The sequence below is a fragment of the Thamnophis sirtalis genome, unplaced genomic scaffold (genome assembly GCF_051295495.1).
Source record: "Thamnophis sirtalis isolate CommonGarterSnake01/CBP01778 unplaced genomic scaffold, rThaSir2_p1.2 scaffold_1, whole genome shotgun sequence".
Taxonomy (NCBI): domain Eukaryota; kingdom Metazoa; phylum Chordata; class Lepidosauria; order Squamata; family Natricidae; genus Thamnophis; species Thamnophis sirtalis.
In genome coordinates this window covers 93,548,803-93,574,798 of record NW_028261381.1, presented here as the reverse complement: position 1 = coordinate 93,574,798, position 25,996 = coordinate 93,548,803, and the positions used below count along the sequence as shown (strand labels likewise).

At 35.2% G+C, this 25,996-nt stretch overlaps 1 protein-coding gene across 2 annotated transcripts in view; it reads left to right on the top strand.

Moving 5' to 3' along the window:
• The window catches only part of NELL1 (neural EGFL like 1), a 520,182-nt gene that overhangs the window by 455,068 nt on the left and 39,118 nt on the right, over positions 1-25,996 (top strand). Inside the window, exon 16 of one of the 2 annotated variants that reach the window (XM_087719031.1) lies at positions 22,758-22,898. The exons of the other annotated variant lie outside the window; for it this stretch is intronic. Within the exon in view, the coding sequence (XP_087575157.1) occupies positions 22,758-22,898 (141 nt within the window). The remainder of the gene's footprint in view (positions 1-22,757; positions 22,899-25,996) is intronic. 2 annotated transcript variants of the gene reach the window in all.

Here is a 25,996-nt window from a genome sequence, read left to right as displayed (position 1 = left end):
AGCTTTCTTCTGTGTAGATAGAGATAGACAAAACTGTTTAGCATATGGTGTTATTTTAAATAAGGCACTTGATTTGCCAAATAAATCTTTGTTTATCGTTGCATGTTTACATAAGCCGCCAAGAACATTTAATGAAGGATTTTCAAAAGACAGACATTTTAATACCCATGTCAAGTCTCTCTTATTAATGTTCCAACTGGCATTTTGGCAGTTCCAATGGCCATGTGATAAATTGCTTTGTATGGATTTTTATTGCTTAATGAAAAACTCTTATTTAGAAATTGAACCACTGGTGTGTTTTTCAGCCTAAATAAAGAACTCAATTGTTTGGTTAGATTATTAAACAAAAATAAATGCCAGCATATAATCTCTTGTTTTAGCCCATTTGTTTTATCAAGATATGACATTAATTTCATACATATGTATGCTCTTGTTTGGTTTAGCAACTTTATCCAAAACTAAAAAGTATTTTAAAGATCTGAGGCATTTTCTTATTTTTCCCTTTCCATTTTCATATGTGATACTCATCCCAGAATCTTCCAAACTCTACAATCAATAATAGTGGATATCAATTTTTAGTTATAAAATTTATAGATCTTCTAATAATCACAATTTTCACTTACAAAATGTTATAAGATACCTCTGGAATTAAGTTATTCCTTTTTTTTCCCATTTGGTAGTTCCTCTTTTCTTTTTCTCCAAAAAGAAAGTAATCTTGGTTATATACATTTTGAGTATATAAAGCAATCAATAATTTGGCAATAACTCATTGGTTTTTTTAATCTTAAAATTCAGGGTAGTTTCAATTTCAAGTGACTTTTTCTGCCATTAAAAAAATCAACTTCAGTTTAAAATCCTAACTATGTAAAAATCTATGTTAACTATATAAGTAGAATACAAAAAAACTCTACAATTAAAAGGTAACAGTTACACCATGCATTAAATCAGCCTCTATATTTGTAAGAAGCAAAAAGTACAATATTTCTTAAACTGTTATATCTTATTTCTCCAGATATCAAGATCCATATATAGCTGCTAATGTATGCAAATGGGGGTAAATGATTTAAAGTTGTTAACTGCTGTCTTATAACTTTATATGCATCTTTTATTTATGCATATATTATGGGTATATGATAACTTTAGATAGCTATATATTCACATTTATGTTTTTTTATGTATTTAATGTAGGGGTTATAGGCTGTATATGTGTGGCTGAGCTTTTAAAATTAATAAATGATTAATAAATAAAGCAAATAAAAATGTAAAATTGTAGCAGGGTTCATATTTGAATGCAGCAGGGAGGCATAGAATTGTCCTATGAAGCTTGGCTACTTATGTAAGGATGATGAGACTACTACAAATGTCTCTGCAGAAGCATATGCTGTGTAACTTCTGTGTGTCCAGTGTCACAAGGACATTGAAGATACATTTTGGGAACTTGAAGGGCTGGTTTTTGAAATTTAGATTATATACGTTCTAAAAGTGGGGATGGGGGTCATTAAATACAATTGGAGATGGAGTTCAGCTGGGCCCCATAAGGTAATTTTTCTATTGGCTCAGTTTCAAATAATTTGAGTGCTGCCAGTATATAGTGCTGAAGTCTTGTTCTAATGAGCTCCTCTGTGCATTTTCAGCCACATAGCCCCCTATGGGCTTTCCTACTGCCCATAGAATGAAGAACTACCCCCAAGGGTTTGACAAGGGAGACCAGTGCAATGTATATTTTATTCATACATGTCTTATTCAACAGATTTTAGGGGATTGCAGTATATTAACAATTCAGCATTTTCAAAAATTGTATATCTACGAGCAGAACAAAATGTGCTATTTTAGCTGAAAGCTCACCTTATTATCTACATTCAATATACTCAGAATAGTTGATCCAGGTGGCAAAGGAAAAGGCTTGACATATAAATTAAATAATTAAATTAGATTAAGGATGGAAATCCTCAAAATAATTAAAGAAAATATGTTCACACAAACACACAAACATTTATAACAGAATAACAAAATAATAGCATTGGAAGTACCTTGGAGGTATTCTAGTTCAGCCCTCTGCTCAGGCAGAAAACCCTACACCACTTCAGACAAATGGTTATCCAATATCTTCTTAAAAACTTCCAGTGTTGGAGCATTCAGAACTTCTGGAGGCAAGGTGTTCCATTGATTAATTGTTCTAACTGTCAGGAAATTTCTCCTTTGTTCTAGGTTGCTTCTTTCCACCCATTGCTTCTTGTCCTACCTTCAGGTGCTTTGGAGAATATTTTGACTCCCTCTTCTTTGTGGCAACCCCTTAGATATTTGAACAGTGCTATCATGTCTCCCCTAGTCCTTCTTTTCATTAAATAGATATACCCACTGGGAAACTGGGAGGTAGAATGACAGTTCAGGAAGTCCAGATTGTTTTGCACCAGATTGTGGTAGTCTTCAAGGACACTGAGAAGGCAGAAATGCTTGGGAATTGAATGTTGATTACTCCAAACACTGCACATTCCCAAAACATCTGCCCATTGGTTGGAGATGGACTGGTCAAGGGGGGAGGGTAGAACTCGGGAAAAACATCTGTATGGTTTCACACAGGAAATTCAGTTCTAGCCTGCCTTTACTACAGCACCCTTTAGTAAAAGAACCTAAGAGCCATGGTGGTGCAGTGCTTAGAATGCAGTACTGCAGGCTAATTCTGCTGACTGCTAGCTGCCAGCAGTTTGGCAGTTCGAGTCTCACTGGCTCAAGGTTGACTCAGCCTTCCATACTTCTGAGGTCAGTAAAATGAGGACCCAGATGGTTGGGAGAAATATGCTGACTCTGTAAACTGCTTAGAAAGAGCTGTGAAGCAGTATATAAGTGCTTAAGTGCTATTGCAATATCACTTCAAGCCAAATGAAGTCAAGGGTCTTTCTTTCTTAAGGGCCCCCCGGCTGGGGCAGGTCTGATATTGATAGTTATTCTTACTGATTAGAAAATTTGTGAGGCAGCTATCTGGATTACCAATAGAGAATTTGGTGGGGGAATAAAGCTATTGAAGGGGTGCAATAATAGGACCAATAGTAGCAAAGTTAATTCCTGCTCATACACATCTCTATTGTCCATATATTTGAAAGGCAAGGTTTACTTCCCAGGAAAAAAACTAACTGATCAAGGACCAATTTCTTGCAGGTTGAATTTTGCATCATGTGAAATAAACAGTTATGTAATTACAGTCCCAATAAATATGAGGATTGTGTTAGTGTTAAGCCAAGTCTCTGAGCTCAGAGCCATAAAGAATACCGCAAAGGATATGTTGAAAAATGGTGGAAAAAAAGCAGCCATGAGTTTAAAGAGCCATGAGTATAGGAAGAAATTTGTATCTTCACATGAGAGAGTGCAACCAGCTGTTTTATATGACTTCTAATTTTGCAGTAAAGATTATTTTCCATTTTCCTTTACCATATATATAAAAACCTCCATTGAATTTTAGTCTATAAGCCCTATTAAACTACGGTAAGTCAATTGATTGGCAATTGCTGTGAAGATTTTTAAGGAATCCGAGAACTTCATTGCCTTTTCATTATTTACACTGCCATTACATACAACTCCAGGATCTGAATGATGTCTAACAACTCTCTGGGAACCCAGCATAAACAATATCCTCCAGTTTCAAAAGCAAGTAACTACAGAGATGGATCTCTTAGGTTAGATTATGAACCAATTAGCAGAACAGGTAAAACTGTTACAGGTGCATTCCCCCCAGTCTGTGCCAAGGCAAATTGACTCTGTAGTCACAGCTGTACCTCTCTTTCCTTGCTCAACAATCTGAGTAAATGTGCTGCTTGCCTTGTTTGGGGTAAATTGTACATCACCCTGTACAAAGTATAGAGACAAGTTTCCTACTGAATGTGCTCATGTAGGAATTGTGGTTAACCTAAAGATTAAAGTTGCTAAATGGGCAGATTAAGACAGCCAGGATTTGGACAAATTTTGTAGTTTAGTTGAGAGAATTCTATTGAGTCCATTATGACCACTGTCTATTATAAGACCTTAGTACAAGAGTAAGCTATTGTGTTTTAGCTCCTAGACCTAGATATGAACTGGACCAGAAGCCTCCCAGTTGAACACACCAAAGACTGAGATCTTCTATATCAGGCATCTCCTAACCTCAGTATTCTGAAAGTGGTTTTCGAGCATGACAGTGCAATTCCCTCACAAGATATCCCTGCTAATATTCCCTCATAATTTCCCCTCGTGATTTCTTCATACAGTTCCTAAAGGCAGTTTAGAAAGTCACTTGCTATAACCTTAGTTTATGAGGCTTAACCTTTAGAGTGTCACCAAATGTCAACCCTGACTTGAAGGTGCACACACACACACACACACACACACAATTTAAATTAAACCTGGAATAATAAAGATAGTTGTACCTACGGTATATAAGAAATAGAGCAATATATCAGGAAATGTTTTTTTTAGCTGCTCTACACATAGAACATTACAAACCCTGTTCTGAAATATTTAGTTATGAAACATTGTGATGAACCATCCAGGAAATATTCTTGGAGACACATGGAATGTTCTAGTTAACAATAGAATGTTCTGTGCCTAGAAAACAGACCTTGCACTTTAGTAAAAATTCAACCTCAAGGTGGGTAGTAGCCTTCTGCATTAGCTTTTCCCTTTTTCCTTTAAGAATAGGCTATTATTTTTGCTTGTTTATTACTGATAGATGACATTTGCAAAAGAGCAATGCTAAATAAGGTACTTGAATAAAAGACAGCATCTAATGGAGTCTGCTTTTTCCATTGATCTTCTAGGTTTGATTTCAAAGTACCAAAATTATGAAGGATTAAAAATTTATTTTTACCAACATTTATCTTTTCCAGTACAAAGAAGTCATCAATTATTTTTAAAGTGGCATCTACATTTACAAGCATATAATATGAAGCATATTCATATAATATGAAAGAAAAGGGATAGAGAAAACGGGAGTATAAAGAATGGGTAAATGAGCAATAAAACCAGGCAAACGTTTATTGTAGAATATATCTTCCTTACAACATTGTTAGAAGCAGACTTGTTCGTATAGTTCCTACTGCTTTCTTGATCCAATTTCTCCCATTGGCACATTAAAGAGGCCCAAACAATCCCAGTAGCTTACTCATATGTTAAGTCAGCCAAACAATGCCTCCCCAAGGATAAGCTCTCCTCATTCATCTCCAGCTTTTCCAAGCAAATAACCTCACATAAGCTCTGCCAAATCCTTCTTCATATTTGATGCAGTGCATTAAGATTATTATTGCTGCCAGCACAATGGAAGCCCATCAACTGACAAGCTCGCAACATGGTGACTCCAAAGTGCTCGCCTGAGCCTCCCACATGAACTCGGCATTTATACTGTAACAAGCAGAAAGGAAAACAAAGGAAGTGTGAAAATAAAATACCAGCAGTGGCCAGGGAGTAGGCAACCACCTGGACAAAATCAATCAATTGGAGACAACAATTGAGGATAGAACAGACGCAGGAAACAAAAGGAAGAGCTTCTTAAAACTGTAGCCAGGTTTAACTAGGGGATGAAAAGCTGCTGAATGAAATCTTGCCCATATGTACCCTTTCCTTCCTGATGAGATGGTGAGGTTAGGGACATCCAAGTTTCTCATTTTATAGCTTGGATAGAAACAATTGCCTGTGATTTGATAGTCTTAGTTGGTTACCCAAAACATTAATTTCAAAATCCTGCATACTCTCAATTAGCATAATAGTGGCTCAATTACTTTTAAGATCTTGTATTCCTGGAGCTTTGATCCATGAAGCAGAGATTTTGAGAAATATAACCAAGAGACAAAATTCTTGGTTCTATATATTTGACTTCTGCAATTATTTAGCAACTCCATTGTGAATAAATAGCTGGGCCCATTTGAGTTGGTGATGAATTCTGAAAAATGCTTATTTGCTACATTCTATAATTAGCTTTGAGTTTAAATAAGATAAGGGGGGGCGTAAAAAGGAGTGGTTGGCTTTACTGAAATACACGGATAACTTTATGAAGTAATGAAATGACATATAGAGAAAAGGTTTTTGCCTAGTTCCTGATTTTAAAAATTTCTTACCAGTTCTGGCCAAGAGCGTAACAATGGAAAACTACTCTATCTGATCAATTGACTAAGGAATCATTTAATTCAACACAAGCAAGTATAACAGAATTTAGCAATTGTATACCTTTATGTTGTGTGTCTTATCCAACAGAACTAGCATAAAGAGAAACAAGCATCTTTATGTGTTATACTTCATATTATTTGACCACTCTTGGCCATTTATACCAATAAACTGTGTAATATTCAGTAGAATAATTTGATATATCCTTACTTATGAATTCATAAAAATTTAGCAATATGCTTAGCAAGATCTTATTCTAATACCACCAGTGTTTCTTGTGTATATGTATTTGCCTATTTTCTTTTATCAAAATAACAAATATTTCCCCCTTGAATTGTCAGGGAGAAAATCTATCTATGTGGCTTTTGGAGTCAAAAACTACTTGATGGCATATAATCAATCAAAATCAATATCCCCTTGAAAATGTTGATCCATTGATGAAGGTTGAAGCTTTTCTTTTTTTTTGCTACACTATGGGTATAAAGAACATTTATTAGATTATCACATTTACAGGTAGACCTTCACCAAGGTCTTTTTTTTAGCTAAAGTTTTTTAGTTCTCTGCATAAAGCACTATTTTGGAAACAAGATGTTAGAAGACAAACAATTTTTATCTTACAGAACTGTTATATAAATATTACCCTGCACCTAGTTGTTCATTCATTTTTAATTTGACATTGGGGCCTAGAATTTAATCTCCTACCTCACTATTTTCATGAACTCCTTGACTCTATTTTTTAATAGTTTGAATATTAATATCTGGCCAATATCTTCTGTAGTGAAGACAAGCACATAGTGTTCTTGATAATGTTCCATTTAAATTTTTACAGGAAAGCAAGTATAACAACAGGAGAGCCTGATCCCACACAAATGTGTTGAACCTTTCAATCACTGAAGGGAACAGGAACTTGGAATCACCAATGTGCAATAATTCTACTCTGTGGAGGTTTTCTGATTGCTGCTCAACCCTTTGTATAATGTCCAGTGCCATCATACAAAAGTTCATCTTGTGTCCCATGTTATTTAGTCTGACCCTGAGATGAATTATTGATGTATTTGGAACTGGTTGCTACTGACATATTTATTTGTGTCTTTTCTATCCGGGCTGAGATTTATAAGAATCTCTATGTGTCTCCTGAACAGTGATGGATCCGGCCAGTTTAACAACCAGTTCAGTGATCACACGCTTTATGACGCGCACAGTTTTAAGAAAACTCACCTTCTGTATTACTGATGGGGAGTAACACAGCTGAGGCGCGAAAATCCACTCTGCCACGCAAATCAGCTGAGAAGATATAGTTCAGTAAAGTGCAGGGGCGGGCGGGAAGGCCCACCTGATCTTTGAAGTGTACCAATTCGCTCCCAACTAATTGTCGGAGCTACCAGTTTGCCTGAATTGGTGTGAACTGATAGAATCCCACCCCTGCTCCTGATCCCAAAGACCAGAATGTGGGATTACATACTGAAACTCAATTCATACAGGATGGGTTTGAAATTGATACTGAAAATTGGATTTCAGAATGATATTTCAGGTGATACTCAGAATTCAGTCTATCTTGGATAGGGCTACGCTAACCTCAATGTACAAGTGCACAGTTCCTAAAACTTGCACACGTTTTGGGTAGCACATGGTAAAGGAGTGATTTATCAGGTTTTGTAGATAAACCAGTTAAATATATGCTTGGGGGAGAGAGACCCAGCATGAACAGACATTGGTGAAAATAGTGATATCCCCAAAATTGGATTGTTGCAATGAACACTCAAATATGATCTGAGAATTGAAGCTGGCTCACAACATAGCAGCACCTATGTTGAAACACTGCTTGCCACCTGCTTTTCAAATGTAATTAAAGATTACTATGGTGTACAAAAACTCTGTACATCTAGGCTGAAGGTATGAAATAGCTTCTTCGATTGGAGGAAAAGAAGGAGTTGGAGACTTCACAAGAAGGCATTGCCTGTTTGCTAGGCTGGGATGCCCATTGTGTCTGCTGATGTGAAGCAGGATAAAAAGCTTCAAACTACTGTTGCCTGTTCAATTTTTCTCCTTTGATCAGAATATATTATTTCCAGGGTCCCCCCCTCCCTATTCTGCATGCTTGGCTTGAACTGTTGATACTCCAAAGAGACTGTTTTGTTTTCAACTCCTGACCTTGAATGCTTAAGAATCTGGGAAGAATAAATTGCAGCAGTTTTTCTTTTCTTTTCTTTGTGGTCCAGTGTTTGTTTGTTGTTACTTATGAGTCAGCTGCCTATCTCCCTGACTACAAATGACTTTGTCAGAACCCTATTTCCATTACACTACACTACACTCTCAGTTTTTTGGGAAGGTTTCCTTTGCAGATTCTGCTACAAGTATATCTAACATTTAAGGTACATCCTGCTTTTTCTGTGCCCTTTACTGTATTGCCACTGAAGGTGAGATACAGTTAGTAAGATGATTGACATTCATGTTATTTGTTTTTGAGCAATATTCTTGTCTTCTTCTTTCTTGGCAAAATTCCATCAGCTGGATCAGTGAGGGCCTGCAAATAATCGCTTCTGGATAGAGTTCATTCAAAAGATACATCCTAGAACAAGGTTCCCTAAGCCCCAGGCCAGGGACTGCTGTCAGGCCATGGCCTTTTGGGAACTGGGCCACCAAAATGGCGGGCAAGTGCATGAAACTTCATTTGTACATGTGAGGGATTTAGGTTGCATGCACAAAACCATTCCACCCACTGCCCCTGTCCTAGAAAGTGGTGGTGTATTAACCATTAAACAGACTTAATGGTTAGGGCACCAGACCCAAGAGGGCACCACAAAGCTGAGAAAGAAAGAAAATCCAATGCAGATTTGTACAGTATGTACAAAGGAAGGGAGCATCAAGATTTTTCAGTGCTTAGGGCACCAGTGAGCCTTAATCCGCCGCTGCTAGAAAGTGATGTTTTCTACTTACTTCATAGTAGAAAGATTATATATCAGTGTTCACAGCATACTATAAATAGAATATACAACTGTTTACAATGTGTTTTGCATAATAATAGCATATTATCCCCTTTCTTAGTTTATTTTTAATTCTCTTTTGACGCATAATTTCTGTACTACTTGATGACTGAGATGTGATACAAACATTAGATGCATCACTTTCCAGATATGACATAAACATCATAGACCTCAAAGCATAAATTGGGGTGGCCCTCAGGTCAGACATAAGCTTTTTAATGGAATCAGTTCAGCTGCCCAGTTGCAAATAAGAGCCTTAAATTATTAAACTGGATTTATGTAGCATATTTATATAGGAACTGGGCTACCATCTGAATAATTTTGTTAACCTGGTGAGAAAAAAACCTGGCAGTTGGAGCTGATTATTAAGATGTATCTGATCATTTAATTTGGTTCATATTATGACCTATATTTGTCTCCTTGTGAGTATTTTTATATTTGTTAGGTAAAGAAGGTATTTAATAGAAAATATCATCATCAATAATTATTATTATATGACAAATCTATTAGGTTTTTTTTTAATCCAGGCATTTTTAGTTACTGTAGTTAGGTCTTTTTAAATTGCTTACAAAAAAAGGATACAGCTCTATTAGTAGTCTGACTTTATCTGAATTAATGATGTCTGAGAAACTAATCTGGAATATTGCTTTGTGATCAGAAAGAACCAACATAGAAGAGTTAATTTTTAAAAGGGAAAGCAAAGCAAAAATGAGGATGGGCATCATAACTACAAACTCCTTGGAGAAGAGCAAATTATGAGAGATTCCTTTTTTCTTCATTGCAAAATGTACTGCTTGGCGGCAGAATAAAGAGCACCACTTTTATAACCTGGAGCTGTTGTTTTTAAATTTTGGATGTTTGTCATGCTCCAGCAAAGGAAAATATTATGTTTTTTAATCTGTCGGTGTTGTTCCCAACAAGCATTTTCCTGAATTAATTGTTGATCACTCTAACATGTCAGGTAATTATTAGAGTGCAGATACACTTTTCCCCCCTTCTGTATTAGTGATTAGTTTAAGGCAACAGTCTGGATGATTTTTTAAAAAAAATATTTCTATCCAATCATTTAGCATTGATCTTAGGGCAAGATGCAATCAATAAAAGCAATATAAAACTATAATCCTTTACCCATCATTGTCACATTATTATATAATGACAATTATAATAAACCAATAAAGAAAAACAATTAAGCTAAAATTAACCGCATCCTAAAATCTGAGAATGAAAATAACCACTCCTGGAATCTGAAACAAAGCCTATGTTATAACCAAATGGGGCTACATATAGTCAAGAGCCAGAGTGTGACAAATCCCAAGATATCATTTTTTTGTGATATTGTTTCTTATCACTAATTTTATTTATGCAAATTAGCTGTTGATGCAGTTTTACAGTGTATAATTGAAATACTTTTCAATTTAGCTGGCTAAGTTCATCTGCTAAGATCCAATAGTTAAAATGTACTATGCTGATCCAGCGATAAGCTTTTTTCCCCTGATGCTGTTGTTCCATGCCCTTTAAACCATTGTTATTCAATTAATTATTAAAGTGGGTGTAAAAGGGCAATGCATTTGAATTAGTATAATGCAGTCTTGAATATTGTGAAGGATGAAGATATTGTCTTAGAAAAATATCGAGTAGATTCAAGTAAATATTTTCTCCCTACAGTTTAAAATAACCTTATTTCACAATCTAATCACATTATGACAGAACAACAAAGACTCATGTTTTTTTTCAAATAACTTAATTTTATAAGATAAATTAACTGATTTATCTACACAGCTGTTGGCAGCTTCTAGCTGACTTTGAATGATCTTTAAAAAGCTAATCAGGTTCAGAGAAGCATTTAGATGGCAAACATCAAGAAATCCCAAATGCATAGGGTGATTGAAAAGCTGAAACAGACATCCAAGCCGGAGTACAGTACTGCAGGCTACATTATCTGACTGCTAGCTCCAGTTTGACAGTTCAAATCTCACCAGCTCAAGATTGACTCAGCCTTCCATCCTTACGAGATGGGTAAAATGAGGACCTAGATTGTTGGGGGCAATATGCTGATTCTAAACTGCTTAGAGAGAGATGTAAAAGCACTGTGAAGTAGTATATAAGTCTAAGTGCTATTACTATTGCTATCCTAGAAGAAACCAATGGTAAACCAGTTCCATATTATTGCTAAGATATTTCATATTATTGCCAGGCTATCTGAGAAAATGTCTTATGCTTATTTCATCAACCTGTCCCAGCCAATTAAGCAGAGAGGGTATGTTACAGGCCCCATTGAATTTCGGCTGGACAGAAAGCCCTCGTTGTTAGTAGCATAACATTACCAGAGAGAAAACTACATAAGATAAGGTTGACAACTCTGAATGCCTTTTTGGAAATGTTGTTACTGTGAACTCTGGGGCTTAAGTCTTTCAAAATGAGTATTCCTAGGTCTTTGGCTCATCTTTTAGATCATCTCTGCCCAGCTTGTATTTGATGTTCTGATTTTTATTTCCAATGTGTAGGACTGAGCATTTGTTAGCAGAGATTTGGAGTTGCCAATTGTTTGACCATTCACATACATAATCTAGGTTGTTTTGTAGAGTAGTAGAGTTTTCTGTGGTGTTAAATAGTTTTACATCATCGGCAAAGAGGACGCAACTGCTAATAATATGATCACAAAGGTAACATCTTATGCCCAGAGGTGAAATGGGCCTCATTCTCCCAGCCTTCCAGAAAAACATCAAGACCTGGTTCTGCCATGAGGTATGATGGTCTAAGAGTGGCATAGAACCTGGGGAGGGGGTAGTTTATGGCGAGGGTATTTCATCTGCCTTTTAAAAACTCTTTTAATCTTGGAACATCTTCAATTTTAACTTTTTAACTTTGCCCTAGATTAATAATACAAAATGCTTGGTTTTTTTTTAAATAGCCCACTTCTCCATGGATAGGAATAGTTGCCTGGTGCAATTTTCTTAAACACTTATTGTGCTTCTATTTAGTAATGGAGGGGTCAGGGATAGGACAGAAATTTCATTTTACACTTCCTGTATCTATAATGTGATCCCCCCCCCCCAAGCATGGAAGTTGAAGGAGACAATTCAAAATGCACTGACGATGCCTCCTTGAATGACGACAAAATGCTTGAAACCAAATTGCCAAGCTCAAACCAACATCCCAGACTTAATTGTAAAGGGAGAGGATTAGCACTATAGAATATAACAGCACAATTCGATCAATGCAAGAATACTTTCCAGACAGATTCCACATAGGCACTTACTTCAAGGAGAAGAAAAGTAAATACAGAATTTCAATATATTATTATCTCTTTTGGAGTAGGCTCTGTAGCATAACAAGTTGCCAGAAAGTTATATTTGATAGTCATGGTCAGAACACTATGCATAAAGAATTCAGTTATGTTTTTAAAGGATACAAATGCATGTTAATTAATTACAATGATTAATGAATATATATATATACATATACATATACATATACATTTTTATATATATGAATGATAAGTAGACAGACAGGCCAAAAGAAAGAGTACCTAAGAAATATGATGTCTTTGTATAAAGGTTGTTTATGGTTTATAACGATATGCACATTCTGTTATGTACTATATTTTAAATTTACAAGTACTGGTGAATAACATAAAAATGAATAAATATTGGTCATATTCTCTTGAAATTGCTATAATTAATCATTTGTACATATTTTTTAAAAGAATTTTGTGTTAGTGAGAGAACATATCCTCCCAAGTGTTCAAAACAACTTGTAATATTGGTTGCAGTATCTTACAGTAAATTCATTTAAAATTTATTGATTTTTGTTTTTGTTTACAATCTGCATACTAAAATCCCTTTCATTATCCCAAGTAATTAAACAGTGGCAAGAAAATAGTACATTAGGGATTTCTACCATATCTGCCTGCTTAGATGCAGATACTTCTTTTTTATGTCCCAAATGAAATGGAGACTTAGTTGATTGAAACACAAGACAGACCTTCACAATTTACATTATGACACTCGTGTGTTAAAAAGCTGTTGACTTAAATAGCTGTTTCTTGCTTGGTAAACAATGTCATATTCAGGAAAACATTGGTCCTTAGGAAATGCAGTCTTTGTTTGATGCTATATTTTAGTTGTTGTATGTATCTCCTTGTTTTTATTATATACTCATTTCCCTGTAATTGTTATTGTTGATAGCTGCATTATATTAAATTGTTAGGCTGATTGAGTAATGTATGAATGCTGAAAGGTGGAATATATCTAACTGCTTGCCTGGTTCCCTTCCTTATCACCTTATGCTTAAAAAAAACAGTCCCATTGATCTGGCCATACTGGGATCAACTGGGATCTATGGTTGCCATGTGCCAAATACCCCTTTGCTACCAGAAACATCATTTATTCTCTGTTTCTCTAGGCATTGATGGTGATGGCAGAAAACCTTTCTACTGGGAACTATGTAAATCCCTACAATTGCAATTGTAGTTGGCATCATTATTTTACATCTAAGTCTAGAGGGACCAAGAAGATGGTTTCAAGAATTGAGATGCTGGTCATGATTACTGCCTTGCTTGGCAGCACTTCCCAATTTTTAGTAGGAAGGAACCATGGATGGTTTCAAGAATTGTGATGCTGGCCATGACCACTGCCTTGTTTGATATCACACTGCAATTTTTTAAACAAGAAGGAAGGGGAAGAGAGAGAAAAAATAGAGTAGTTGATGTCCAAGTGTTGTCCATTTTCTTCTTTACTCTCTACACATTCCTTCAAGATTTGGAAGTTTCTGAACTTTAACCTTTACTCCCATAATGTTGCTTGCAAGTAATTGCAGGCTAACACTTATGCCAACCATGTAAATATTAAAATCTATTATCCACTGTATATTCACAGTTTTGAAATGTACAGATCCTGGACTAAGAAGGCATCTTCAGTTAATGTTGTCTCCCTTCTAACACGTAACCCCCTTGCTGAAGGATAGGATCAAGTTTTTTGTATCTGTTTTCTTACTTGCCTTCTTGTTGTAGTCATTGTACTTCTAAGTCTAATAAACAGACACTGATTAGAAAGCAGGATAGCAAACACAAAAATTACTGACCAAGAAGCATGATGCTAAAGAGAATATGGAATTCCTCCTCTCTCACAGATTAGTTATAAATAGTATAAAATAAATTAAACATATACCTTGCTCTTTGAACACTAAATAAGTGCTATATGAAAGTGAAATAGAAGGGAGGTCACACCACCTTTGTCTCCCTGCAGTGACAGAACATGTGAGACACTGATCAGAGGCCCACAGTCCTGTGCATCGCAATCATATCTCTAGCTAGCTTTACCTACAGTTGAAATATTTCATGTAAGCTACATGTTTACTCAGATGAGTTCTCCATCTGTACTACTGTGCTCACATGGAGTTTATACAGAGAGATGATAGGGAAAATTTATTCCCTTGAGAACATAGGACCCTGGACATAGGCAGAGTTAACCATGTGCCCGCCCACCCTTAAAGTACAATTTCAATATTTTATTCTCCATATTCCTATTCTTAAATAAATAATGTGCTACTTATTTCTGTTTTAATTCTGCAGATATCCTGCATCATTTTACCACCTTACATTTGAGATAGCAAAGAATATATTAATACTGTTCTCTTCTGTGTTAACTCAGCAGTGATATATTGTATGGTTTTTTTGGCTTAGCCAGAATAACAATTGTCATAGCTTGACAATTTTTGTATTGATTTTTTTTTTCTTTAGCTGTTGTGTAAGTGTTGGAATTTGACACCCAAGATATATTGGCAATCTTTCTTTTTGTGTAACACCTTTTCTTTTATCTTCTAGATACACATTAAAGTTTTAGGTTTTTAGCTTCAGCTCTTTTGTGAAGATAGATAAATGTGACAAGCTTGATTCTAGGCAGTGATCTACTTTAAAAGTAATCCACTGTTCTATTTTACTTTCATATAATTTATATAACATTGTTCCACTTGACCTATTCAATCAAAAAAGCAAGAAGGATGCAGAATTCTTCACATTTTGAATGCTTTCTCAGTGGTCTCCCAATCACTTAACATCCATAAATCTACATATATATTTTCAGTTGTACTGTAATAAGAAATTCACTACAGTACATTTACTTTATTTTATTTTATTCTTTTTGGCTAACAAAGAAAGAAATTGAATTTAGACAGGTCAAAGATTGATCCAAGAAAGTAAACTTCATATTAAAAACCTAGAGAATTATGATAAGGCAAATAGAAAAGTATATTTGCATATAAAGAACATATAGTGGAACATATCCAGATGAGATTGAACTTTTTTTGTAACAACACATGAAAATGTCATGATATCAACTTGATGTTCTACTCTCTGAAAAAAGGATTAACTTTGTAAGCAACATTAACCATTGATGGGGGGATTGTTTTGTGCATCCTTTGACTTCTTCAAGGTCAGTTGGCAGTATGAACAGTAGGCTAGCATTTAAAGTAGGAACAACATAAATCTACCACCAGGGGAAATGATTGCATGATAAGGCAATTTGCATATGTGTTTAATCTTCATAAATACATTAGGCTTGTTCTAAAATGAATGCAGAATGACCAATTTTACATTGTGTTGCTATAACAAAATTATATTGTAACAAGGAAGTTGACCTGAAGAAACAAATTTGCCTCTTTTTTCCAGAACCATAGATACAGTATAAATGTAATTTGAATGAAATCAGTGGAGTAATATAGAACAGTGTACCGCAGAAATAAATCTACAGAAATCAGAGCAATCATGGAATGATCAAGGAAAACCTTGATCCAACTGCTGCAAAGTGGGCCTGGAAACAATTGCAAAGACTTCCAGTCAAAATACTGATATTTATTGTGTAAACTCAGCTAATTAATATTTGCTATCATGATTAAAACAGTACCTCTTTTTTTCAGAAAAACACTTTTTAAGCTTTATCCTAAATCATTTTCTAATTATTTCATTGCAAAATGTCTATAACATTGTGATGAGCAATGAACATCTCTTACACCACTATTAAACTATTGCGACTGTCTCCAAATGGAGATAAATCGATAGGCACTAATCTGCCATACAATTTAAATTGGGATTCAGAACATAGAATAAAGAATAGCAAAATTGGAAGGAACCTTGGACATAATCTAGTCCAAATTCCTGCATAAGATTATAACATTTCAGAGAAGTGGCTGTCCAGTCTCTTCTTGAAAGACTCCAGTGATGGGGCACCCACTCCGAAGGTAAGGAATTCCAGTGGTTGATTGTTCACAACCAATTTACAATCAGCAAGATTTTACAATGAGCATAGATCCCATCTGCTAGCAGTCTATACTTCTATCTATCTCTTACTCCACATAACAGTTACTTTTTCTTCAGTGGAGTAACAGTGACATCTTAAATCTTCTGCTACCATATCCCTTTTCTACATTTCTAGGCAGTTGTGCCCATTTGCCCATTTCCACACAATGAGTTTTCACCTCAGGCATACTTTCCTGCAGTGAGAACTGGAGCTTTTGATGGTGATGCGACAAAAGCAGCACATTTACCACCTAATGCAATATAGACATACTTCTGTTCCTTGCTAGGATAAAGCAATCCATGAAAAAGAAATTTCATACTTCAAATGTAAATTAGCTATAAATCCAAAGTGTAGAAGTACAGTCACAGATTGCTTTTATTCTTGCCTTCTTGGCTAGAAATAATTCTCAACGGATGAAAACAATTCATCCTTCTTATAAAAGAGATTCATTTGTCACTGGTGATATCCCCTTCAGTGATGCTTAAAACTATCTAAGTTATCATTCTTAATGATTCTGTCTAAATAGAAGATTCAACAATTTTTCCAGGGCACAGAGTGAAAAAAGATTATAGCCAATTAATTTCTTGAAAAGTATTAATTTCATAATGTTGATCGCAGCCTTCGAAAATATGCAGCAGAAAATATCAAAGGAAAAAAAAACCTTTAAGGTGTTGTAACTGTCATTCAGGCTTATTAGATATTGCAACATATTATGAAAAGGAAAAAATATTTTAAAAGTCATGCTTTATTTGACTTTTTGGGAGAATCCAATTTGTATATTTTGAGCATTACAACATGAAGAATATGCTTTCATTTGCTTCAATCCATCAATTACTATTGAAATATGTTTGCCTTTCCTCTCATTTTTTTAAAGTATTAAGGCACTTTTAAGTTAGGGTTGTTTATAATGCAGCATAGAAATCTGAATTATTGAGAAAACTGAATTGGGTTATATTTGCAACTGTAACTGGCACTGCCCATTTTAACACTGAAATATATAGTTATCCACTCAGATGTAGGCCTTAACTATGCTGCCTCCCACAGATGCTTGTCCCCAATGCATGAATTGGCTAGAAATAAAGTTGATTTAAGAAATCTTTTTTTTTTATCTCAACCCCTTCTTCTATTTTGGTTTCAGTCTTGATCAGTATTTTGTCTGTCCAACTGGTAGCGTGTCTCCAATTAATGGATTCCCCTGGTCCTTTTTCCCCCCACCTATGCTTGGAAAGGAAATGTCAAGTGCTTTTCCCTTTGTGGATTTGTCTTTTGAGGACTAATTAAAAAGAAAAAAAAGACAACACTGTGGTGTGTGTGCGCATGCACACACATGTGAAATTAACGGAAACTTTACCAAGATAAAAACAACACAAGTTTTAGAGAAGAAACATGGAAAACTAACTAACAGGTAAGAAAGAAAAGAAGAAAAAGAAAGAGAATAAGGAAAAGGTGATAACATGGCTTCCAATCTTAACCACAGTCATAAATGCATTTCTGTTTTACCCTAAGTGTACATCAGAATTTCCTTCTTTCAAATCATCAAGTCCATTAATCATAACTTCATTATTTCAATTTCTTCAGCAAAAAGTCTATCAGGGGTTTCCATTCACTAACAAATGAGGTTATTTTCCTTTCCCTAATCAGACAAATCAATTTTTCTCTTCTTGCTAATTCTATCATCTTCACCAACTATTTGCCCATTGTGGGTGTTTTAGAGCTTTTCCATTTTTCTTCATTTAATAGTCTTGCAGCACTCATCATATACAGAAACCATGTTCCATAACTCTTTCCTTCTTGCCTATTATTGCCAACAGTTTTACCATTCTTTCTTTCACTTGCGCAAGAAGGGAAAACTTGTCAGAATTTACTAGTCACCCAAGGTCTTGTAAAAGAGAGCAGCTGAAGGGAATGGAATTATGAATGAACAAACTTTGTCAATTTCACCCAATTAAAAGGAAAGCAAAACCCGACAAAGAAACAACCGGTGTTTTACAGCATTGATGAATCTGTTAAAGGAAAACAACAGCAAACAAATTGCAAGCATTTCACCATTCCACTACAAACCTCGCTTGAAATAAAAGGACCCCAACCTTTTATTGCAAGGAACTCAGTATGAAATAACTATTGAAGGCAGAGGACAGACATGGACGGCAAGGATGTCTGTCACAGCACACACTAGCCAGTTGGAAAAGACCAATCTGTATAGAACTGAGTGAAATGTAGAAGGTGAACTAGATCCCCCTGCTTGTGTTTGTCAAGGTGGGATGGGGGGATTATTTTTGAAGCAGAATAAGAAAATTTAGCTAGAGGTCACCTTCTCAAATGGATAGTTATGGTTTGAGCACAATATAATTGATTCCTGACTTCATAAAATGACATGTGATGTAACCCCTTCTTCTTCTGGGACAAGCAGGAAGTACAGATTTAATTCTGGTTCATGGATACTTGCCAGCTTTCTGCTTGTACTTTTCCAGATAAAGTCTGAAAAGTTGCTTTGAAACATTTGGAAAATAATAATAATAAGTGTGTTTTCCAGCAGGCATTTATCAGAAACAAGGTATATCAAATAAGCTTGATTATTTATTTATTTATTTTTGGTAGAACGACCATTTTAGTTGACCAGGAAAATGCAGCAAACATATTGACTTATTTATCTTTTTTTTTTTTTGCCGCCCATCTGCCTTTGAAGTGATACAGAATGTTTGACAAGTGTTTCATCTGAAAAATCTATGCTGGAACATAGTGCCATCAAAGCACATTGAATAATAATGCCCAATCTCAGTGGCTTTGCATCAGACTGGAAGAAGTGATGAATGGTGTGCTGATTTAGCCTTTGGAAGCAGGGACAAAAACATTTTACATCTGAGTAAGAAAATCAAGGTATTAGCATAGGAGATACATGGTGGGCAGCAATACTTGTGATAGACATCTGAGGTCCTGATAGATCAAAAACTGAACATGAACCAGCAATGTAGTACAGTTGTAAAAAAAAAAAAAAAAAAAAGCAAATGCAGTTACGGACTTTATCAATAGCCATATATTTCAAGATCAAGAAAAGTCAGCATTCCTCTCTCAATGCAAACCTGAAATATTTGGATGCCATATTTTAGGAAACTGGAATGTATCCAAAGGAGAATAACCAAGATAACAAAGAAAATTTTCTTAATGCTAGGAGTTGCTAACAATGTCTCTTCCTCTGTCTCTCCTTCATTAGAAGTTGTAGATTCTTCTGCACTGGAGGTATTTTAAACAGTGGCCAACAGTGGATGGCCATCAGTTAAGGCTGCTTTAATAGTAGGTTCTTGTATTGGGGAAGGACTGACACTAAATGGCTTCCAAGGTCTTTTTCAGTCCTTAAAGTTTTGTGATTCTTATCAAGTTACCTATTTTTTTTAAATTCTCAAACTTGTTGATCTTACATAACTTTTTAAATTGAGATTAAATTGATATGGACCATATAACTATGTGTTGACATAACTATGTCTTCAGCAAGTTTATCCCTGGCAAACATAAGAATTATAATTCAATATATCTGGAAGAGGATGGAGAAAGCTTGACTAATGAATATTGAACTTCTGATTTTTCTACAAGCTACTAAGTCATCCAAAGAATAGCCAAATGAGAACTTGTAGTGGCTGGATTGGTTTTGAGTAATGGATGATTTATGTGTAATATTTAAAATTGCTCTCTTAATTTCATGACAGTGTTACCAACAATATTGTGTTTGTAGATGAATAAATGGAAACCACTGTCTAATTAAAGGAAGGTTTTATGGTCCAAAGAATGAAGTGTTAAATATTATTGCTTGGATCTTATCAGAAAAAAAATTGTCATTAAAAAAGATAAGCATATAAATGCAAGAACAGATTTAAGACTGAATGAAAAAACTTACAAGAATATCTAATATACAGAATAATTTGTTAAGATTCCAAAGTGGGAAGGGGAAGGCTGAATCTTGTTTGAGATCTCAAACAGACTCCCCCTGCCATTTTTACTGTATCCTATGTCACTGTGTAATTATTTTTTCAACTTTTAAGTACACTGACACCAAGGGCCCAATAAATGAGAGTGCATGGGAAGCTGAAACAACTCATTTGTTGCATGGTCTTGAATGAAAAATAGGAATCAGTCTGATCATTTCTATTACAGAATCATGCTTTGAATTGATCTGGGCTCTTGCCTGTAGAGCATAGATCAATTGCATCTCCAAAAGGGGGAGGGTGAAAAATGGGGTGGGGTATCTTTGCCCTTTTTGGAAAAAGAGGACAAAGCCAGCTCAAAAAACCAAGTTATTATTTGGCTAGCAAATTTAGAAAGATAATTCTTTGTCTGCACAATTGGGCTTTTTATAGCAATTTAGAATCAATTTACCTGAATCATATATTTGTTAACATATGCAATTACAGCATGTACTGTCAGAACAATATGCCCCCAAAATCTTTAGCTGTCTTAGAAACATCTGAAGAAGTGAAATATTTAAAAGAAGCTGTATTTGAAGTAAAGTTGGCATTTATGTAAGAAATTAAAGAATGCAACAAGGTTCGAGACGGGTAATGTTTACATTTTATAGAACAAGGACTTGGAATATCCAGTTTTCGAAAATTACTGAGCCCACGTTTTAAGAAATATTAAATATTATTTAAAGCTGAAGCTAATCCATCAGAAAATTCTAGGTTGTGTCTATTGGCCTCTCTATGATAAAGAAATGTGAGGGCTCTTTGATACAATGTTTTCTTTTTCAGGGGAAGAACATAGCTGTTGTAGAAGTGAATATAATAACAATATGGAATTTAAGATTTTATGGAAAACTTTGGCTTTATTGAGCCTGGGGATTAGCAAGTGAATTAATTTACATAGATTGAAAGAAAATAAGTAAGACTTCAGTTGTTGAAGTGAGGCTTAAAGAGATGTATTCTCTGTCAATCTTTGAAACATCAAATAAATCTTACTGCTAAACAGTAAAAATAAGAAGATGGAACATTAAGTTTATATATGGTCTAAATTTAACAACATATTAAAGGATTGAGCTTGCTGTCTATTAATATTCCTCACTAGGATTTGTTTTATGAGTCTTTTTCCTCTTTCTCTTTTCAACTTTTCAGTTTATGATCACCATTATTCTTTTTTATTGTATTACCACAGATTGTTTCGTTTTATATTTTTGTCTGTTAATTTCACTCATAAAATAATAAAAAGTACATTTTAAAAAGGAATTGCAACCCTTCTTCCTCAGAGTTGATGGGATAGCCCCTGAGCAGTTTTCACTCAGTAGTCTATTGTCAGTGTACAGCCCTAGAAGATGTATTGTATGGCCACATCGTAAGAATTGAACAGTGGGATTTAAATGGTCGCAGCTTTTGGTTGAGCAGCCATTTAAAGGAACATCCTTTAGAACAGAATTGAAATCCATACAGTTTACAGTTGTTGAGACTGAGGAACACTGCTTTAGGAGAAGTGACTTTCTTCCTGAGGGTGATCCAAGGACTTTCTCAGCACATCCTATTTTCTACTTTGTGACAAACGGTTTCCTTCACCTTTCAAATCTGAAAAATATATGACTTAGATCTCACAAATGTTTACATTTATCTTGGGCATTTCCACATTCATCTTTAAAGTTGTCAATATATGTCTAATAAATTAATACAGATAGCACACATAATTCTCTTCCAGGATTCAAGGCAGTATAAATTGTGTAGTCTGCTCCAATTTTAGCTTCACCATAAGTTGGTAAGATTGGTTAAGCTGAGGAAAAAAGTACCATTTAGTTTGTATGGCTGAGGGGGGATTTTTCACTTTAACAATCTCCAGACCACCCCAACAAATAGCCTGAATAACTATTTCCCATTCCCAAATAAATATTTTCCTCTATTTTTATAATATGTTTGATAAAAAAGTCCCATTCAATTCAATTATCAAACATTGATAATTATAACAATAGTAATAACTTCTATGTAGCCTGATTCTCAATGCCTCTGGATGGCTTACAACCATCAAACTACAAAATTGCAATTCAATAAATAAAACATAAAAAATAAAGGTTAAAAAATGCCTGGTATGACCTGGGTGAATTTACATTATTTGTAGATCAAGGGAATTAAAATTGAGACTTTCCCCCCAACCTATTTAAAAGAGAGGTGGGGAATTTATCTGGTTTATTTTAAAGAAAGTTCTCTCAAGTTTGTAAACTACAAAGATGGGTTACTGAGATACCTTTGTGTGTAGAGCGTAGCCTGTTCATTAAAAGGTACGTTCCATTGTATTCCAGAAGGGCTTAGTATTGTGTTTTTTACTATCTAAAATGTTGGTGTAAAAGAAAATTAATATCCTGGCTGGCTTGTGTTTTTCTCTGAGGCAGATATTGATGAATGTGCTGAGGGGATCATTGAATGTCACAACCATTCACGCTGTGTTAACCTCCCAGGGTGGTACCACTGTGAGTGCAGAAGCGGTTTCCATGACAATGGAACCTATTCACTTTCCGGGGAGTCCTGTGTTGGTAAGCAAAGCTCAGCAGAGAAGTACTATTATTGTTCTGCCTTGTATCAAGTCCAAGGACCATCTTTGATGTTAATCTTACAATGTAACCAACCCTTTATGTAAGCACTAACTTGCACAATACAAGGATTATTATGAGAAAGATGAGCTATCATATCTCTAAACAGTAACATAAAAAATGGTTTTGTGGAAGACATATTATTGATATGATTCCTGTCCAGAGCATCGTTTCAGATAAAACAACATCCTATGAAGTGGATTACTATTTAATTCTTCCAATTCCTTGCTTTAAACTTTAAAGATTTAGCCATGTAAAATAAATATTTGTAAACTCATTGATCAAATTTGAAGTATTGTTTAACTTGAAATTTATTAATATAAGAGTTGTATTTTTGTCAGCTGCCTTGAGAAATAAGAATCAGCTTAAAACACAGTATATTGAATAAATGTAGTTCTAATTTTTTTTAAAGCAACAGGTAATCCTTATAGGTGTCTTTCAGTGCAGAAAAAGGCTTGAATCTTGTTGCATATGTGGTTTTTTAGGGTGGGTGGGGTGGGTATACAGAAATTATGATACTCTAGAAAAAATAACTCATAAAAGCATGCATACAAGCAAACTCATCAGGATAACTCTCTTGCAATTCTTCATACTTCATTACCTGTTGATTTTAGTTTTCTACTGTCTCTTATCTTTCACTTTGACAAAAAGGAAATACCATAGCAACTTTGTGCAAGTAAATTTGGGAGTGACCTCACTTATCTTAATTCTTCACCTTATCTCTCTCAACTGGATGAGTTATAGCCCTGCCATGGACTATAGTGAGATGACACAGGAAGATCTTTGGGACAGGTGTTTTCTGTTTGAAGAACTGAAAGTGGATTCAGCAATTCAGGCATGGTTTTTGGGTTTGCACAGCAGAACTTGGAATGCAAAACTCAGCTTGGGGGAATTGAAGACAGCTGATGGGCAGTGATGACTAGTCATAATAGACAGCCACAAAAAGGCTGTTCTGAGTTGGGCATTTGAGGAGGGTTACTAGTATTGTAGGATGAGATTTTGAAATAGCAGGTACAGGTCAAGATTTGGACAACATGTTTAAGAAGCCCATTATTATTATTTGTATAGCTCTCATTTTTTGTTCAAAAAAGAAAATCTTGGTTATTTACAGTATCACATGGGGACTTTTGGTGTATCCTCATGTTGCATATTTTTATTTGCATGCAGTCTCTTTTTCTGCCATTTAAACGAGCTGAACTTGAATTCTCAAAATCCCCAGTCTACATAATTTTCTGACAGAATATTGTGAGAGGTGTTTCAATATATATTAGCATATATTAGTTCTAAAGAGCTGGAATATGGAGCTGTGCTTTAAATTACATTATACTGTCATAAATAAAAGCATGCATTTGGAAAGAGGGGGCTTTTTATGCCTTGTGTGGGAAGGAGATATATGTATGCTTTCTTCTCTTTATACCAGTGTGGTATAATAATGAAGATGTTGGGCTAGGATCAAGGAGATACTCAGCTATGGAAGTCCTCTGGGTGACCTGGGAACAATTGCCCCTTTTCAGCCCAACCTACTTCACAAAGTTTTTGTGGGAAAGAATTAGAGGAGGAAATCCTCTGTATTGTATCCTGGGCTTCTGAAGGAAAGGGGAGGTTATACATTTAATTAACTAAAGTAGCTTGCTCTTTAGTTTATGGTTTATGTGATGTGCTTTCCCCTATCATTAACTGTCAACTCTGTAGCCTTTTAGACTGTGAGCCAGCTATATATCAAGCAGGTATATGCAGACTGGGATATGTGCCATTTTTTAATGAACTGGTTTATGAATGAGCAGATTTGACTTTGGGGAAGAAAGGCATCATTTTATTATTAGCTTTTGTTTAGCAGCTGGCTGCCCCTAATGAGGAGTAGCCAAACTGGAAAGAGCCCAATTCTTTACCTGAAGGAACCGCAAGATATCAATCATGGAAAAGCTAGGCAGCATACTTATGTTGTGCTGCAATGCTACACACTGGCAGTCTGTTCTTCCTGGTAAGTATATATGCCCTCCACTCAGTTCACTGCTACTTCAGGTCCATGTCTTGCCAACTGCAAACACAGCTTTCAAAAGAAACTCTTTCTGAGTTGCCATCTGGCAAATCTAGTTTACACAGCAGAGGCCAATAAGTGGTAGCTATCACCTTCAACCCTAGGTCAGGCTTCTCAGCCAGGAGTTAATTGTTGTGTACTTATAACCACTGAACTACATCAGTTGAAATTGTCTATTATTCATAAGGAAGGGCAATAAGGATTACTCCTTTATAACTGCAACATAAATTATAGCACCGACTATGGGTACAATCCTTGTAGTATTGCTTAGAGGTGAACCAATGTCACTCAACTATCTTCTTCTGCATGTCCCAAGGTATATGGTTCATTAATGCTTGTTGAAATATTTAACTTCAAAAATGAGAGGTAATGTGGTTTGCTCACTCAGTCTGTTTCTTTAACTTCCTACCTCCTAGAATGTAGAACTGAGTTTCACAGCTGGTCTTTATATTGTAAAAATCCTGAAACAGTTTAAATTGAGTCATTGAGATGGATAGCCATAGAAATTGAATGAATGAATGGAAAAACATATTTAAAACAACAGGGTTGTTTGTTTTGTTGAATCTGTTACATCTCCAAATATCAAAGTTTCTTGGGTCTTGAAATAAATGTGAAACAAAGTGCATGAAAGCCAGGATTCATTTGAAGGTGAGTCAGTAAAATGTTGTAATTCAAGGTAGAGCTGTCCAAATGGAGCTCAATTATTGCATTTGATAAAGATTTCAGGCAGGAGAATTTTTTTAAAAAAATATAAAGAAGCAGAAAACCACTGGCATTTTAAATAAGGATTTTAGAAGACTTTATAGCCACCCTAAACTACCTTTCTGTGCGCTTGTTCTGAACTGACTATTGTATAAGGCAATAGAAACCCAAAGTATCCTGGCAGAGGTTTTCCAAAGTGCAATTCTGTCAAAAATGTCCAATTTCAAAGCATTTTATGCCTCCAGTAGATAACATTCTACATGAAAACATTAAAATTTAAGGTCATTATTGGATAGTTAGA